We start from the raw sequence: 19,964 nt of genomic DNA on the forward strand, positions 1-19,964 counted from the left end.
CAGCAGGAACAGAATTTACCCCCTAACTGTCCCTATGCACTCTCTGTCTTTAAAAGACTGGAAAACTGGACAAAACATAAAAACCATGCTTTCAGACATCAGACAATAGACAGAGAGGTCACAATGGGAAAAGCAAAACAAAAGACTTATGACTGCCACAGTTTATTGCCCTAGAGGCAATTTCCAGGCTACAGCACAGGGAGGGTAAAATCTAAACACCGCCTAGTGACTTTTCTGAGTTGAGAAAAGACAATCAAGAGTTAGGGAAGTCAAGGAAGCTTGAATTTATGAGGCAGAAAACTGGGCAGAAAGGCATTACACAGAACAAGGATTCCCCAGAACTGCAGAGGGGACCTGAAGTCATTCCTGCGTGAGACAAAACTGCCCAGGACTGAGGAAACAATCACTGGAGACTGTAAACTGCATAACTGCCAGAGATCATGCACAGCTGGGAGTAGTTTATGTTACCATCAGTCAAAGAGAAAAGGTCTCACAATACAGGGAGCCTTAGGTAGAACCCTCAGAAAGGTCTTGCCTTGGAAGACGGGTAAATTGGGCTGCTCTTGACCTCTCCAATCAACAGTAAAAAATAAGCCTCAAAAGAATGAAACTGAGCACAGGCAACTTAACTGCATATGACAGAACTATGCAAGTTGTTTGTAAACAGCCAAATGGCAAATACTTTAGACATTGAAGAGGTATGTATGAGTTGAACCTTGTGAACTAGGCATATGTCAAGATATTTATTACCTTTGAAAAAGAACATACGTCCACTCTCATACCAAAGACTAGGTCCCGAGTGATGACATTCATTGATTGGCCCGGTCTAATCAATATCCCCTATGGAACTAAACAAAACTATATTCATCAGTACCCACATGAGTACTGTTAACTATCCTCTCCAAACCATTTCCATTTATTATAGAAATAAAGTAACACAGGGCCGGCGCTGTGGAGCAGTGGGTTAAAGCCCTGGCCTGAAACACCAGCATCCCATATGGGTGCCAGTTCTAGTCCTGGCTGCTCCACTTCTGATCTGGCTCTATGCTATGGCCTGGGAAAGCAGTACAAGATGGCACAAGTCCTCGAGCCCCTGGACCCATATGGGACACCCGTAAGAAGCTCCTGGTTCCTGGCTTCGGATCAGTGCAGCTCCAGCCGTTGCAGCCAACTGGGGAGTGAACTAGAGAATGGAAGACCTCTCTCTGTCTCTGCCTCTCCTTTCTGTGTAACTCTGACTTTCAAATAAATAAAATAAATCTTAAAAAAAAAAAAGAAAGTAACACTTAGCAAATTTATGTCAAGTTGTCCAAAGCTATTATAGGGTGATAACAAGGGTTTCTTACTGTTAGCAGTTGACTACGATCCTCTCTGACTCTAAAGTACATGGCAGCCGCTATACCTTATTGCCTCTCTTCCTCTCTCCTCTCTTTCCACAAGTCTTTTTTTTTTTTTTTTTAAGATTTATTTATTTATTTGAAAGACAGAGTTACAGAGAGCAGTAGAGAAAGAGAGAGAGAGAGGTCTTCCATCTGCTGGTTCACTCCCCAGATGGCTGCAACGGCCGGAGCTGCGCCAATCCGAAGCCAGGTCCCCCACATGGGTGCAGGGGCCCAAGGACTTGGGCCATCCTCCACTGCTTTCCCAGGCCATAGTAGAGAGTTGGATCAGAAGAGAAGCAGCCAGATCTAGAACCAGAGCCCACACGGGATGCCGGCGCCTCACGCCAGGACGTCAACCTGCTGTGCCACAGCGCAGGCCCCTCCACAAGTTTTTTGCTCTCCTGGTCTAACAGATAAATTCCACCACAGCATGCTATTATCTTAATTAACAAATTATGTTGCTGTTCACTATTAATAATAATAAGGAAAGACAACATTTATTAAGAACCTTTAAATGCATTATTTCACTTAATTTTCACACCGCCTTCAAAATGTACCATTAGAAATTAGGGATTGGATCAGACTGGCTGCAAAACCCAAGATATTTCCACCACATTCAGTATCTTAGAGTACAAATCATGAGCCTCAGAATGGTCCAAACAAGACATATGAGACAAATGACATTCCAAACCACAAATGACAAGGAGAGGGAGATGAGAAACGGGTATTTGTTTGGGAGAAGAACTGTAATATTCTTTTGCTCCTTAACATATATTTTCTCATTTCTATTAAGGTATAATTTAATTCTACCAACTTCACTGAGCCATTCTCTGATCTCTTATATTATACAGTATTTAAATCAATTATACTATAGCACAAAACACATTATATTACAATATCTGTGTGTATATTAATCAGGTTAAAAACATCTTGAGGACAACTTCTGTATCTTATAGTCTATATTTCAACATAACTCCAATGTCCTTGTTAATAACTATGATCATATTCAAGTATTAAATTTTTAAAGTATTCACAAGTTTTGCAACAATATCTCAGCTCCAGGCACCCAGGTAATACTACTGTAAATAAAATACATGGAAAGAAAAGACCTACTTTAAATTTCTACAGGACTTTTCTACAATGTGTCACATTTAAAATAATATTTTCAGACACTAGACACAAGATACTTCACTTGAAAAACACTTACTTCCACAAAACTTTAATAAAGAAAGAATGTACGAAAAATGACAGCAACAGTTTCTTGAGATCCACAATAAGCATTAGTAAACTAAAAACTAGACTTCTGCCTTGTGGTTGAAGAACTTCCCATGAAAACAGCAGTTTTTCAAGTATGGTCTTCTTGAGATCCCAAAGAACCATTCAGGTGATCCAAGAGGGTAAGCCTATTTTCATAATAATACTAAAATATTATCTTGCAGGGAGAATAGATATTATTTAGCTGTTTACCAGGCTAAGCTTTTCATAAATGGTCCAAAAGCAATGGTAGGTAAAACTGCCACCACCTTAGCAGGCAATAGTACCAAATGGTACTGGTAGCCAACATATTCTTCACCAACATGTACTCATAATAAAAAACAAATGTCAGTTTCATTGAAGACTATCCCACATGAAGTAGTAAAAATTGTTTCACTTATTAATTCTCAATCTTTGAGTAAAGGTCTTTGTAATATTTTGCATGACAAACAGGGAAGTACACATAAAGCATCTCTGCAATATACTTAAATAAAAGGGCTATCTCAAGCAAAATCCTTGTGCAATTGAGTTGCAAGTTGTGCTAGATGGCATTTTTCATGGGCTGCCATTTTTACTTGAAAAAAATAGTCTGAGAGACAAACAATGGCTACTTGGACTTGAGTATTTGCAATTACAAAGAAACAGAAGCGACAGTTGAGAAAAATGAGGAAGATGGCAGAGATGATACAAGCCACATGCATATTCTAGAGGAAAAAGTTATTTTGTGATAGAGGTAGTAAGTGATTTATAAATAAAATATCCCACATTTATTTTGCTCATGATGGTCACAACAGATAGAAAGTATTACCCAATTTTACTATCAGTTTTTGTTTACTATCAAAGTTTAAAAGATAAACGTGATCTTTTCATTATTTTGTAAAAATATGTTCAAGTCTCTTGCTCCTTTTTGTGACCTCATCGGAAACCAGATCAGAGTCCAGGGCTGGCTGAACTACATCACAGAAAGAGTACAAGTTTCTCTTTGATCCATGGTCTTCTGTTTATACTTTACTTATTTAAAATGACATTTAATATGCAGACATTTCTATCATCTCCACTACAATGTGAACTCTTAAAAAGAATAAAATTTATGTCTTACTCATCTTTTTTCCCATCACTCAGAACTGTACTATGATAGACATACTCCAAAATTATTCCTAAGTAATTCATTTCCAAAGGACAGATACAATGCTTCTTCAAGAAACACAACACAGTTGTACTAGGTCTTCAAAACAGTACCTAAATGAATTGAAAATACGGACATATTATCAAACCTTATTTTATTTAGCCACTCTGAAAATGTTGAACACTTCCTCCTAAAACACCACTCCTTCCCCATCTTGCAGGGTGTAGTTCTTTCCAAGGTTTCTTTCTATCTCTCTGGTCATTCTTCCTCACTTTCTCTGATTAACTTAAGGCTGACATTTCCCAAAGTTGTATCCTCAGTCTTCTACTTGACTTCCTCTAAAACTTTCTCTTTTTTCTTTTAAAGATTTATTTATTATTTATTTGAAAGAGTTACAAAGAGAGAGGAGAGGCAGAGAGAAAGAAAGACAGAGAGAAGGGGGGGGGGGTGAGGGGGTCTTCCATCCAATGGTTCACTCCCCAATTAGCCACAATGGCTGGAGCTACACCAATCTGAAGCCAGGAGCCAGAAGCTTCCTCCGGGTCACCCATGCAGTGCAAGGGCCCAAGGACTTGGGCCATCTTCTACTGCTTTCCCTGGCCACAGCAGACAGCTGGATCAGAAGTAAAAGAAGCCAGGTCTCGGACGGGCACCCATATGGAACGCCGGTGCTTCAGGCCAGGGTGTTAACCTGCTGCGCCACAATGCTGGCCGGCTCTAAAACTTTCTTGCATTACCTTGCCAAAATCAGGTACTTTTCTCAACCTCAGTACAACCAACATTTTGGACCAGATAATAAACTGTTGTGGGAGGATGTCTTACGCATTAGCAGCATCCCTGGTCTCTACCCACCAGACGTCAGTAGTATCCCCCCTTTGTGTCAATCAAAAATGTCTAGCCATTGGCAAATGTCTCCTGGGGCAAAAGATCCCCGAATCACCAATTTAAAGTAACAAATCCAACTATTACCCACACATACAAAAAGTCTTTCAAAAGTTCATGGGAAATGTGTTATTTTGAAAAAGCTAGATACAGATTTCAATATTTTTGGACCAAAATAAATGTTATCTTTTAATTCCATTTTTCCATGAACTTTCTGAAGTTACCTCATATAGTGTGAACTCCTAAATTTGTATCCTTAGCCCAAAGCTCTTTCCTAAACACTAAGCACATACCCAACTACCTGTTTGTATTCAACTCTCTTTAGATATAAAGTTCAACATAACTAAATCTTAACTCATCACTGCTTTACTTAAGGTCACTCCTTTTTCCTATCTGCTCTATTTTGAGGAATGATACAACTATCTCCACAGTGATCCAACCAATCAATCCAAAAGTCATCCTAGAAATCTTTTTCTCAGTCATATCCAATGAATTACCAAAAGCCCAACTGCAAGGTCAAGATTGCACTTCTAGACTTTGATACTACCAAATTGTATATTTTACAAACCAAAAACTGGAGCCAGCTTTATGGCACAGTGGGTTAAGGGGCTGCCTGTGAGTCTGGCATCCCACATGAACACCAGTTTGAGTCCCAGCTGCTTTACTTCCAATCCAGCTTCTTGCTAATATGCCTGGGAAAGCAGGAGGAAAAAATCCAAGTACTTGGGCCTGTGCCACCCACATGGGAGACCCAAGCACCTGGTTTTGGCCTGGCCCACTACAGTCATTTGGGTAGTGAACCAATGGATGGAAGACCTCTCAATCTCAATCTCTCTCTCTCTCTCTCTCTCTAACTTTGCCGTTCAAATAAATAAAATAGTTTTAAAATCATCAAACTGAATGGCCAGCATTGCGGCATAATGGATTAATCCACCACCTGCAACACCAGCATCCCATACGGGCAGCAGTTTGAGTCCTGGATGTTCCACTTCCAATCCAGCTCCATGCTAATGTGCCTGGGAAAGCAGCAAAAGACAGTCCAAGTCCTTGAGCCTCTGCACCCACATGGGGAGACTCCTGGCTTTGGATTGGCCCAGCTCCAGCCATGGTGGCCATCTGTGGAGTGAACCAGCGGAATAAAGATTCTCTTTCCCTCTCTCTAACTCTGCCTTTCAAATAAATACATCTTTAAAAAAATTTATAAATAGGGGACCAACACTGTGGCACAACGGATTAAAGCCCTGGCCTGAAGCACTGGCATCCCATATGGGTGCTAGTTCGAGTCCCAGCTGCTCCTCTTCTGATCCAGCTCTCTGCTAAGGCATGGGAAAGCAGTACAAGATGGCCCAAGTCCTTGGGCCCCTGCACCCATGTGGGAGACCTGGAAGAGGCTACTGGCTCCTGGCTTCATGTTGGCACAGCTCCGGCCATTGAGGCTATCTGGGGAGTGAACCAGCCAACAGAAGACTTCTCCTTCCCTCCCACCCTCCCTCCCTCCCTCTCTAACTCCCTCTCTCTCTGCCTCTGCCTCTGCCTCTGCCTCTCAAGCAAATAAATTAATCTTTAAAAAAAAAAAAAAAAAAAAAAAAAAACTTGGAAAGAATCCCTTACCTTCTAGGTTTCCTGCCATGGTACCCCAGCATCAGCCAATACGGGAGGGAAATTAACTGGAACCACTTTATGGGTTACACAAGAGTTCAGCTTTGCACCCTGCCCCCATGCATAAGAAAGCCCTGTGCACCACTTCAGACCCTGTCAGCCTCGCCTATCTTTTGTTCCTATCACCTCAAAAACAACCAGGCCAACTGCACAGAGATGGCTACCTGAAAACACCTCATTTCAGGCCTATACCTGTGTGCATCTCACTTGCCAGCCAAAAGCTCCCACAGTAACCACAGTCATCAGAAAACCCTTCCCAGCACTCACACATACACAAGTCAAAAATGCAGGCAAGTTTATATCTCCTGAGATGAACCTTTGGTCAACAGAAGCCAGGCACCATTAGACAAGTTCTTCCCGTATTTCCCCCAGCAGACAGTCCTATCTATAGGACATAGGGGTGGGGATTACACAGGCCCATGCAGTCAAGCAATGTCACATTTGGCAACAGGCAATTTGGTACCACATTTTCATGTCCCTTTCCTTCTTCACTCTGGTTTTATACTTCATAATAAATTAGAAGTGTGAAAGACTCAACTTTCTGGGAAAGCCAGCTTAAGACATCTCACCACTCCAAAAAGCAGCTATGGTTTGTATATCACAAGGGAATTCCCAAAGCCCACTAAACTGCAAGCTGTTACTTCTGCTTTCTTTTCCTTAATTGAAAAATCTCAGAGACAGCAGAATAAAATCAAAACCTTATTGTCACAGCTTCCTCGCTACTTCTCCTAACCTATGACAAAAAAAAAAAAAAAAAAAAAAAAAAAAAAAAAAAAAAGGCATCTGGCACAGCAGATGAAATGTTGCTGGGGCATCCTATACCCCATGTCAGAGTGCCTGTATTGGAGTCATGGCTCTGATTCTGATTCCAGCTTCCTGCTAATGCACACCTCAGGAGACAGCAGTGATGGCTCAAGTACTTGGATTCTTGACACTCATGTAGGGGACCCAAATTCAGAGCAGGGGGGACTAGCAGATGGAATAGGTCTCTTGGTCTCTCGGTCTCTCTCTCTCACTCTCTCCATCTCCCCATCCCCTTCATCCTTCTCTTTCTTTCCTTTCCATGAACTTTTAAAAATAGATTTATTTATTTATTTGGAAGGCAGAGCAACAGAGTGACAGGAAGAAACATAGAGATCTTCAATCTACTGGTTCACTCTCCAAAAGGTCACAACTGCCAGGTCTGGGTTGAGTCAAAGCCAGGAACCAGAAACTCCATCCTAGTCTCCCACATAGGTGGCAGGGACCCAAGAACCTGGGCCATCTTCCACTGCTTTCCCAGGCCCAGCAGCAAGTAGCTGGATTGGAAGCTGAGCAGCCAGGACATGAAATGGCACTCTGATATAGGATGCTATTGTTTCAAGTAGTGCTAAATCCACTTTGCCACAATAACAGCCCCTCCACAGACTCCTTGAAGTTCCCTGATGTTAGTGTCTATGTACTATTGTAGCTTCACATGAGGATGGTCTGAGGAAATAATGATGATGGATGCTGACCTACAAGTTTTTTTCTCTCTTTCCAAGTTATTCATTGTCTGCAGGCTTGGGATTCTGACACTTTACATTACAACTCAAATTCAAGCCTCAAAGAATTCTACCCTGGTAAGCCAGCAGAGCAATGCTGAGCATTTCAAAGCTAAGATGGGAGATAAAACCAAAACTATCCTATCATACAGAAACAATGTGAGAAATCATCTCACTCCATATAACATAATTCTGAAAAGTCAAATTACTAACCACATAATCTTTTCACTCTTTTTTTTTTTTAAATGTGAGGAGCAGTATAAGACAGCCACTCAGATATAACGCAACGATTAACTACCAAGATAATATCTTAAGTGGCCTTAGGGAAAAAAATGTATTTGCCAATTAAGTTATCTAAAATACAAAGCAGAAAATTAATTATGTAGCTAACATACAAGAAACTCAGAAGGGGTGACTATGTTATTCATTTATTCAACTAAGACTTACTGTACACATGTACTTTATAATAAGTATGTACTTTATAATAAGCATGAGAGAAACAAACCAAGCAAAAAAGTCTTGTGTGGGTATTGTATTATCTTGTAAGGGAAATTTTTTAAACACAATAACACAAAAGCTTTATCTTTGATATTGCAATAAGGAGACTGAGGAAGAAGAAATAGCAAAATTGAGACTTGGTGAGAAGGAATTACTGGGGGAAGGGGGTTTTCAGTGAACAGTGGAGGTAGAAGGCATTCCAGGCAGAGAGAATGGAAACACTCTTATTTGAGGGTTCTTGGGCAGCACAGAGGTTGGCATGTTAGAGAAATAGAGGCCACTGTGACTGGTGTTCTTCGGATAACAAAGTAACTTGTTAGAATGAAGGCTGTAGAAGATGAGGTAGTTGGGAGCACACCATGCAAAGCTTTCTAATACTAGTAATAGTACATATGGTAATAGTGGTAACAGTAATATTAAGGACTGATATAAGTCAAAAGGAATAATACAACTTCACGTCATAATTTATACTGGTGGGCTGCTAAAATTTCCAAACTGAAAATTAAAGAAGGCTAATAGATAAACTAAGTCTCCCAGTGAAACATCATTATTCTACTTCCCTCCAGTTCTGTAATGATCACCCTTTCAAAAGCAGGCTGATTCAGTGGGTTGATATCATAGTTACTACTACAGAAGCTCTGTATTGCTGTATCTAGCACTGGTAGGTAATACTGGCAGAGCAAATCTAGCCAATTTTTTTTTTAAAGGTAGAGGCAGAGAAAAAGTGCTCCCATGCACTGATTCTCTTTTCCAAAATGCCCAAAGTTGCACAAGCTGGCCCAAAGGTGGGTTGGGGCTGGGCCAGGAAGAAGCTGGGAGCCAGCAATTCAATCCAGGTCTCCTACATGTGTGACAGCAACCCAGTTACTTGAGCTATCACTATAATCTCCCAGGGTCCACATTAGCAGGAAGCTGGAGTCAGGAACCAGAAACAGGTACTCCAACATGGGATTCAGGTGTCTTTAATTACTACTCTAAATAAACCATCCCAAATCTGTCCAATCTTGATGAATAGGACCGCATTTCAATCCTGCACCCCATACACTATGTGTGCCACATAAATGAAATTAGAGCAGGAATCCAAAAGGAAAGTTAAAGAAAAAGATGCCCTATTTCAGTATTTGTTTTGTGTGTGTTTCTTTTTTGCTTTGTTGCTTTGTTTTGTTTTTGTAGTATGTGTGATTTCTCTTTTCTCTAGTTAGCCTCACCAAATCTGGACCATCAAATCTTTCCTTGCCTCTTAGTGTAGTGTCATTATTTATGTCCTCTTGATTTGTTCCATGGAGTTCCCATTCTCTTCATATTCTCTTTCATATTCAACTTCATATTCTACTTTTGAAACTCACTTCATATCCTACTTGCACCAAACTATGTTGCTTTAAAAAAAAAAAAAAGTAGTACTTGTTTTGTTAAGTGACCCTTAGAGGTTCCTGAAGTACCCAGTGAACTACTATAGGAACTATGAGGCAATAACAATGATGCCTATTTTAAAAAGCAAAATTTCGGGGTCTGCTCCATGGCTCAATTAGTTAATACTCCACCTGCAGCACTGGCATCCCATATGGGCGCCGGGTTCTAGTCCTGGTTGACCTCTTCCAGTCCAGCTCTCTGCTGTGGCCCGGGAGGGCAATGGAGGAGGGCCCAAGTACTTGGGTGCCTGCACCAGCATGGGAGACCAGGAAGAAGCCACCTGGCTCCTGGCTTCGGATCAGCACAGCACCGGCTGTAGTGGCCATTTGGGAGTGAACCAACGGAAGAAAGACCTTTCTCTCTGTCTCTCTCTGTCTATAACTCTACCCGTCAAAAAAAAAAAAAAAAAAAAAAGCAAAATTTTGGAGCTGGCATGGTGGCACAGCAAGTTAAGCTATCATCTGCAGTGCCCGCATCCCATATGGGTACCAGTTTGCATATTGGCTGCTCCACTCCTATCCAGCTCCCTGCTAATCCACCTGGGAAAGTAGCAGAAGATAGCCCAAGTGCTTGGGCCTCTGCAACCACATAGGAGACCTGAAAGAAGCTCCTGGCTCCTGGTTTCAATCTGGCCTAGGCCAGGCCATTGTAGCCATTTGGAGAATAAACCAGTGGATGGAAGTTCTCTGTCTCTCCTTTTCTGTCTCTGTTAACTCTGCCTTTCAAATAAATAAATAAATAAATCTTAAAAAAAAAAAAAAAAAGCAGATGCATCACAGGGCCATAAAAGAAACAGAATATTCTAAATAAAATTACAATTTGATTTTCCTCATCTGAGAGAAGATACTGAAAATTCTGAGATAATTTTGAAAACATTAAAAGCGATCAAAAGTTTAAAAAATAAGAACAACAGAGTTTTATTTTAACCTGAAATTACTCTAGTAAAAAGAAATGTGAGGTAAAACAGCCCATATTACAAATGTGTAGCCCCACAAACCCACAAATCTCAAGACAGCACTCCTTAGTTAAACAGGAAGTTAAAGAGGTAGAAGAGAACACCAATCTTTTCTTTTGGCAAGTGCTAATCATAAACAGATATGGCCTATTTGACTACCGACAGATTTAACTACCTAACCGTATTTGCTGCCATTCTATGGAAGACTATCAATATTAATAATTAAACAGACTGTAGCTATGAAAATACAAGGCATTCTTCACTGAATGCACTTGCTGCAGCCTCCAGCTAGGACGATTTGCAGCAGATCAGGTAAAACTCCAAAAAGAGGCTGTCTCTTCTTCAGCAAGAGAAGGTCAGAGGAAAATGAAAAGGGTTTTACCACACCAGGCAGGTATTTAGTTCAAGTCTATTCAATGAACTACACAAAGAACCACAAGCCAGGAGGAGAGATGTATGGTCTTTTGTTTTGATAAGCTAGAAAGCAGAACTCTCCAAAAGACAAAGACCTCAACTCTCAGATATTTCAGAGGTAAAGGTGACCAAAGCCAGTGCAAAACAACTTTTAAGACCCCTTTGACACCTGATTTTCTTAAGGATATCACCTTGTCTTATTATTGTAGATTAAAGGAGAATATAAACAAAATCCAAAAAAGCACGAAAAAAGTCATTTCTGTAACACTGTAATTACAGAATAACATTGAAATTAAGAAATCTCATCCAAAAATAATCAGCGGAACTCTGGCATCAGATTAAACCCAGGATCTGTAAGAAATGACCAGAGAGCCGGCGCCGTGGCTCAATAGGCTAATCCTCCACCTTGCGGCGCCGGCACACCGGGTTCTAGTCCCGGTTGGGGCGCCGGATTCTGTCCCGGTTGCCCCTCTTCCAGGCCAGCTCTCTGCTATGGCCAGGGAGTGCAGTGGAGGATGGCCCAGGTGCTTGGGCCCTGCACCCCATGGGAGACCAGGAAAAGCACCTGGATCCTGGCTCCTGCCATCGGATCAGCGCGGTGCGCCGGCTGCAGCGGCGGCCATTGGAGGGTGAACCAACGGCAAAGGAAGACCTTTCTCTCTGTCTCTCTCTCTCACTGTCCACTCTGCCTGTCAAAAATAAAAAAAAAAAAAAAAAAAAAAAAAGAAATGACCAGAAGCAGCTAATTAAAAACCAGAAGCTTTGGGAGCTCTGTCCACCACATCAGAATGTGCCACGTATATCAGCAATTTCACCAACACCCCTATATTTCTTCCTTGAAAGGAAAAACAAACAACACAGTTGCTTGAGGGATTACTAGAGCTCACTCTCATTCTTGATACACTTAAATTACCTTTAAGTAATCTTAATCCCTTCCTCATAGTTTTTTAAACAAAGTTGAGTGCTATTTTATAAAAGGTCATTTGGCCAAACTGATTTTCCACAATATCTGTCTCATAAGCCCACATATACATTCACCTCTAAGCTTGAAAGAAATTTAATACCTTAACACAGATAGAGCAGGAATGAGTGACATGAGTGCAAAATCGTTATCTCACAGTAGAAGGCAAGTGGATTCCATGCAAAAAGTCTCCCATTTAGTCATTAATAAGCACTGTGTCACCTCCAATAAAATTATTTGACATTTCTGTTTTAATAATCTCTCTCCACAGGTCTTAAAAATTTCCTGCTTTATTAGCTCAGTACATTAAAAGACACTCTTCAGTAAAACTACATAGTAATAAATGCACAAGTATTCTTAAAGTGATTTATCATCACAAAACTAGGAAAGAAAGCAGACATTTCCACCAATAAGAGTAATTTTGGAAAGCTTAATGAAAACCCCCAATATGGTAACCAAATGTATATTACATTGGTGAAATGTAGCAACACATCTCTGCATACAACTACCTACCATTTAATGTTCATTTATCATTTCAACTGAAAGCCTTCTAGTCCTAGGACTATAATTTGGTTCACTATATGAAATTTGAATATTATGTTATTAGGAAAATTTAAATAGAGAGGGAAAACTGGCATTTGTTCTTATTTAAAAAGAAGGTATATTCATGGTTAGATGCTAGTTTCTCCAATACACAGATTTTATTCTAAATTCCATTAGGTTCACAAAGGAACTGGTCATTATAGTCATTAATTTGTCAATATGTTCATTTTTTTGTGCAATACCCTTTCTACACACTGGCTAGACTTTCTATTATGATAATTTTATTTGATAATATAAAATATCATGTCATTTCAAACTGATAGAAACATTTTTAAAATTTCAAACTATTATAAAATTTTTTAATAAATCCATTTTTCTAAAATCAAATATAAATGTTAACCCGATAATCAAGATTAAAATAATGTAAATGCAAAAAGTTTGATTTTCTAAAATTCCATCCAAAAGAAAAATGATATGAAGGGAATAAAGTATATAATCTGCCAGTTCTAAGTTTTAAGTTTCAAAAATGAACAAAGTGGTGCTAGTGTTGTGGTACAGCAGTATCTTCAGCATCCCTTATCACAGTGTGTGTTTGAATACTAGGTTGAGTACTGGCTACTCCCTTTCTGATCCAATTCTCTGTCTTGGAAGGCAGTCAAATGCTTGAGGGGTCAAACAAAGTTCCTGGCTTCTGACTCTTGGCTTCAGAATGGCCCATCCCCAGACATTACGATCATCTGGGGAGTGAACCAGTAGATGGAAGATCTCTTTCTCTGTGTGTCTCTTCCTCTCTATCACTCAGCCTTTAAAATAAACAAGTCTTTAAAATAAATAAATAAATAAATAAATAGACAAAAACTACATAATCAAACATCTGCTTAAACAATGAAGAGGAGGAGACAACACTTAAGTCCTACTGCCCCTGAGTTTGTCCAGCTTAGTGTAAAAACAGAGGATGGCCTACAAAGCTGGGATTCAGCACACGGGTCTATCTATCATTCCCAAATCTGAACTGCTAGGAACAAGTATTTCACAGTTTGTCACTATTGCTAACTGAATTATTTTTACCTTGCATAGTTTTTTTTTCTGTAATAGAGATTATAACCAGATAAATTAACATGATAAAATGTAGAAATGTCAAAATGATGCCAATTAGTATAATGGTAGAAGGTTTTTCTAAGATTTGAAAAATAATTTATAAATTGGGTTTTTAAGATCTGACTCTCTTTTAAGTGAAGGCCGAAATCATTCAATTTATTTTTTGGGAGACTTAAAATCAGCTTATCAATGAAAAAAAAGTAATTTTTTTCAAGCTTTCTAAGATTTCTAGTATCTCATCTTTACCAGAAATCTTATTTAGTGGCAGCCAATTTGCAAATATCAAATTTAAGACTACAGATTCAGTAAAACAAGAAGAAAGAAATGAAACTTCATTTCCAAGTATTTATGTTGGAAACACTGAACAGACCAATTAGAAAAGACTGACACTGAGGGCTCCATTTTGCCATCACTCATGTTTTACATGAACAAATTTTTACATTACTTTAATCAAGAAGTAGACATCATGAATCATTGAAAGTATGCAAATTCATTATACTTTCTTTGTGAAAGTTTGACATCTTGGCTCCTGTCACATAGTTTCAAACTAAGTATGTATTTCACTAAAAGAATATGAACAAAGAAACTAGAGAATAATAGCTTTTTAAGTTTATGTTTTCATAAAACAAAACAGCTATATAAACTAGCAATATCAGACAGCTAGAGCCAATTTTAACATCTCTGGATCTTCAAGTTTTCTTCAAAATATTAGGGATTATCTTTATTGTGTCATAAAAAATAGTCCAAACTTATTATAACCGACTCTAACAACTAAAACACAAACAAAAGCACTTTAAATAGCAATATCCAATTAATTTTTAATAAAGATAAAAAATATTTCTATTGCCTATATAGATAATCCAATAAAGATTCATCAGTAAACCCAGTCATTCTGTCGTGGACCTATGAATAATAATAAGCTAAATAAGAAACAAAAAGATATTATTCAGTTTTATATTCTTCTTATATTAGAAATCAATTTCAATTTTTAAACCAATTTCACATAATTTTTCAAAAAATATTGATTTTTCTAATTCTTTAAAGATTCGTTTATTTATTTGAAAGGCAGAGTGACAGGGAGGGGTATCTTCCATCAGCTGATTCACTCCTTAAAACTACAACAGCTAGATCCAAGCTAGGCCAAAGCCAGGAGCCAGAAACTACATCCTGGTCTCCCACATGGGTGGCAGGAGCCCAAGTACTTGAACCATCTTCCACTGCCTTCCCAGACACATTAGCTGAATGGGAAGCAGAGCAGCCAAAACTAGAACTGGTACTCCAATATGGTTGCCAGCCTCCTAAGTAGTGGATTAACCCGCTGTAATATAACACTAGCCCCCAATTGTTCACTTCTTGAACATAGCACTTTCTTGTTCTTAAAGCTTTATATTAAATAGCAATTATGGTTCAGAAAATAGTTTGAGTGAAGCCTAAGGGTCTACATATTGTGGGCTTGGTCCCAAAAGTCTTCTATTAATAATTAATAGGGGCCACTGCTGTAGCGCAGTAGGTTAATCCTCTGCCTGTGGCGTTGGCACCCCATATGGGACCCGGTTCTAGTCCTGGCTGCTCCACTTCCTGTTGAGCTCTCTGCTGTGGCCTGGGAAAGCAGTGGGAGATGGTCCAAGTGCTTGGGCCCCTGCACCCATGAGGGAAATCTGGAGCAAGCACCTGGCTCCTGGCTCCTGGCTCCTGGCTTCAGATCAGCCCAGTTCTGACCATTGCGGCCATTTGGGGAGTGAACCAGCAGATGGAAGATCTTTCTCTTTGTCTCTCCCTCTCAGCATCTGTAACTCCACCTCTCAGATAAATAAATAAAATATTTTTAAAAAATAGTTAGTGGACTAATATCCATGGTTAATGGATTAAGATGAAGGACCAGATCTAATTATAACATCTAGGAGGCTTTGCCCTTAGAAGGTAGTTTCTGGCTGGCGCCGCGGCTCAATAGGCTAATCCTCCGCCTTGAGGCGCCGGCACACTGGGTTCTAGTCCTGGTCGGGGCGCCAGATTCTGTCCCGGTTGCCCCTCTTCCAGGCCAGCTCTCTACTGTGGCCAGGGAGTGCAGTGGAGGATAGCCCAAGTCTTTGGGCCCTGCACCCACATGGGAGACCAGGAGAAGCACCTGGTTCCTGGCTTCGGATCAGCATGGTGCGCCAGCTGCAGCACGCTGGCCACAGCGGCCATTGGAGGGTGAACCAACGGCAAAGGAAGACCTTTTTCTCTGTCTCTCTCTCTCTCACTGTCCACTCTGCCTGTCAAAAAAAAAAAAAAAAAAAAGAAAAGAAAAGAAAAAAAAAAAAAGAAGGTAGTTTATGGGAGAAGGTTGGCAATATAAGCCAAATTTGGCCTACCTCACTCTGTGCTTCCAAGCACACCATGTTATGCTCCCTCTACAATGCTCCACATCCACAACCTTCATAAGTTACCAGACTAATAGGCCCTCCTGATCTTGGACTGTGAACCTCCAAAACTATAAGCCAAAATAAACCTCTTTAACTCCCAAGTGGCTTCTCTCAGGTATTTCAGTTAAAGTAATAAAGAGCTGACTTATACAACAGGTTTATAAGAAAAGCTAAATAAATAAAGTAGTAAAGATTTATTCAAATTACTACTTCCTCCTTTTGATGATGGTGAAGAGAATGGGAGAGAAATCAATGTTTAAGAAAACTCTGACAGAAGTCAGTTTACAGAAAATAATTTTCATCTCTATCACTGCAATTACATTGTACTAGGGCAGTCATGTAAATGTTTATTATGAAAAAATTTGCACATATTTCAAAATGTTTTGCACCAGAATAATGTTACATTTTAATTCCATTTTCTATGAAGTTTTTGAAGTACTTTGACATTTTGTATTCAAATATTTGTATCTTTCCACACATTCGATGAAAAGAGACAATGATGATGATCTAATATTTTTTATTACAATGTGCCAGGGTCCTTTGCTCAATGCATACAATAAGTCTTCACCATAAATAACAGTAATTCTATTTTACAAATGGCAAAGGGGAGGAGGAAAGGTACAAAGAGATTAAGCAATTTATTCAAAACCACATAGTCAGTGACAAGTGACAAAGCAGAGATTCAAACTCAGACGGTATGGTGCCTTACCTGATTTCTGAGTAAAGGGTACACAGTATCTGGCACAATACCTGACACTCATCGATACTAAACAGAAATTCAACTATGATTGTACCATTTAGCTCTGCTTTACTTACTCTGTGATAACTCTGGATTTCCTTTCAGATTCATCATCTTTGGAATTGAAGGGCCATACACATCCACATCTAACAAACCAATGGCCTTTGACTGTAAAAAAAAAAAAAAAAAAAAAAAAACAAACAGAATTTACCGTAAGATTATTCTCTTTATCAAAGAAAAAGAACACAACAACAACTCTGACTACAGAAATTTGCAAACTAATCCAAAATCACAACCTAAACTTTTTTTTTTTATTTGGCAGGTAGAGTTATAGACAGTGTGAGAGAGAGAGAGAGAGAGACAGACAGACAGACAGACAGAGAAAAAAGGTCTTCCTTCCGTTGGTTCACTCCCCAAATGGCTGCAACGGCCAGTGCTGTACCAATCCGAAGCCAGGAGCCAGATGCCTCCTCCTGGTCTCCCATGAGGGTGCAGGGGCCCAAGCACCTGGGCCATCCTCCATTGCCCTCCCAGGCCACAGCAGAGAGCTGGACTGGAAGAGGAGCAACTGGGACTAGAACCTGGCGCCCATATGGGATGCCAGCACCGCAGGCGAAGGATTAAACAAGCGAGCTACGGCGCCAGCCCCACAACCTAAACTTTCAAAGCAACAGTAAGTAAAAGCATAAATTGTTTAGGATAAATTTTTTTTATTGATTTACTAATATCTTCTAAATAACTGACTGGAGACATCTACCCATATGCTTTACATATTGTAGTTCAGGTTTCCCATATAATCTTACACAGACTAATGTCTTCTTAACCTGAACATGATTTTGAGCACAAATTACATGTAAACAATGTTGAAATAATGATTTATAGTATCAAACAAAACCCTAGGAAGATGAAGCATTAAGTTTTGAAAAGCCAACCTAAGACACCAAAGAATACAAAATGAAAGAAGATGATAGGAATAAGATCATAAGAAACAAGTACACAGATCTGGCATAAAAAGAGACAGCAGTGCTAACAAGGCTACTGGCAGACAACCTCTTACATGTAAGTCACAGTTAGACATCCAAAGTCTTCAGAAAGATTCATAAAAAACTAAAACTGTTTTCTTTTATGACCCATCCAGCTGCTGTAGGGCAGAATATCCTAACCGGTCTCCTCACTAGCTGCCAGTTAATCAGCAGCTTAGCCAAGAATGAAAAGCAAAATTCATTCCCAAATATGTCTCTTTTCTTTCTTCTCTCCCTTACAGATGAAATCATGCTGGTGCTGGTTTTCGTCATCTACAAGGGGGACAGAAAGCTGATATTAACTTTATGTCTTGGAGTCTCATTTTACTCAGTCTTATGACTCTCCTCCCCCTCTCCTCACATCCTGGCAAGATAAAACTCTTAACCACTCAACAATAATTTCTTAAAAACTAAAACACTCCCTCAATTACATGCTATCCATCTATTTTCAGAAAAAAAATACTTCTTAAACCTTGTTGTCTGGTTCTTACAAATTTATAAAATAAATTCAGCAATTACATTCAAGACTTTATACTGACACAAACTGCAGTTCTAAGAAAACCACTTAATATCCCTGTGTGATTCAGTATCCTCAGAAGGGGAGAAAATAGGACTGATATCCGTCTCTACCAAAACAGCAGCTAACTACAAAATGGGAAAACAGAAAGGATGTTTTACTTTTAGTATAGTAGTGATATATAAAATTCTAGTTTCAATGAACTAAGGTGTAAGCTTTAAAACACAGGAACATTCAATGAGAAATTTTGATCCATTTAAGCCTTTTTCAAAATCAAAAACAAGAAAAATTAATTTAACTAAAATTGTGTTAAATTTACTATGATTACCAAGATTTTCAAATGAGTACACATAGAACCTTTAGAAACGTGGTTATTAATACTATTATCTAAGGGTCGACCCTTAGATAGTATCATTGTTAATTTTGCAATAACTATAAGGGGTTAGATCCTAAGTTTCAAATTGGTATTCTAAAATCTGTTAAGGAAAAGAACAGCATTTTTACAATTATGTGTTCATAAAACAAAAACACAGCAAGTGTTCTAATATAAGGTAACGCAGGGGCTAGTGTTGTAGCACAGTAGGGTTAAGACGCTGCTTGCATGCCAGCATCCCATACCAGAGCACTGATTTAAGTCCCAGCTTCTCTGCTTCCAATCCAGCTCCCTGCTAATGTGCCAGGGAAGGCAGCAGAATCTTCTATGTTATTAGTTTCTCTTCATATTCTCTCTAGTTGTAGTTACTAACTGGCCTAAATTTAGATCCCAATGATCACATACAGCAAAAAGGAAACAAAGGAGGGAAAGTATGACGACTGGGAAGAAAAGGAGGGAAAAAGAAGAGGAGACAATGCCAAAGGAGGGAAGAAGAAAGGAAGGAAATTAAACAACAATATTATATTAAGACCCAGAGTTAACTAGGCCTTTAGAGCCAGACCTATGGACAAATCACAAATTGCTAAATCATAACTGCATAATCATAACTGCTAAAATATGCCAGCCTAAATCTTGGACACCAAGACTTCATTATATCTCTTCATTATTCGAATTCCTTCTGGGTGTCAAGCACTGATCTAAGCATCTTACTTACATTTCTCATGTACAGCAAATATTTTAGGCCTTATAGTCATACGTCCCTTGTAAAACCTACTCAACACTGACATTATAGCCAAAAAAAAAAGAGCCAAAAATAATATGTAAATTAACCAGTATGGCTATGTTTCAATAAAACTTAACAAAAATAGATAGAATTTAGTCCACAAGCCAAAGCTCGTTGACATCCAATTTACAGGATAAACTTTTTATGACCAAGATATTCAATCAGCCAACAAAGTAATTTTGGAAAGCAAAGAGTAGGTAGAATATAGTCATCTCTTTTAGTGTCAGAGGAGCAATTTCAGTAAAGCTTTACTTCCTCATCTTTAATTGATAGTTTTTTTAAATAATAAAGAACATAGGGGCTGGCGCTGAGGTGCAGCGGGTTAACGCCTTGGCCTGAAGCGCCAGCATCCCAGATGGGGAACGGTTTGAGTCCCGGTTGTTCCACTTCCGATCCAGCTCTCTGCAAAGGTCTGGGAA

The 19,964-nt window shown here is 39.3% G+C and overlaps 1 protein-coding gene across 12 annotated transcripts in view; it reads right to left on the minus strand.

Moving 5' to 3' along the window:
- NUBPL (NUBP iron-sulfur cluster assembly factor, mitochondrial) overlaps positions 1-19,964 on the minus strand; it is a 237,167-nt gene that overhangs the window by 159,291 nt on the left and 57,912 nt on the right. For all 12 annotated transcript variants that reach the window (XR_016217904.1, XR_016217905.1, XM_089309808.1 and 9 more), the window contains one exon: positions 16,927-17,017. Coding sequence is in view for 8 of the 12 variants with exons in the window: in XM_089309808.1 (XP_089165934.1) it covers positions 16,927-17,017 (91 nt within the window). In the remaining 4 variants the exon portion in view is untranslated. The remainder of the gene's footprint in view (positions 1-16,926; positions 17,018-19,964) is intronic.

Source organism: Oryctolagus cuniculus, chromosome 12 (genome assembly GCF_051225735.1).
Source record: "Oryctolagus cuniculus isolate XC-2025 breed Fujian yellow rabbit chromosome 12, ASM5122573v1, whole genome shotgun sequence".
NCBI lineage: Eukaryota > Metazoa > Chordata > Mammalia > Lagomorpha > Leporidae > Oryctolagus > Oryctolagus cuniculus.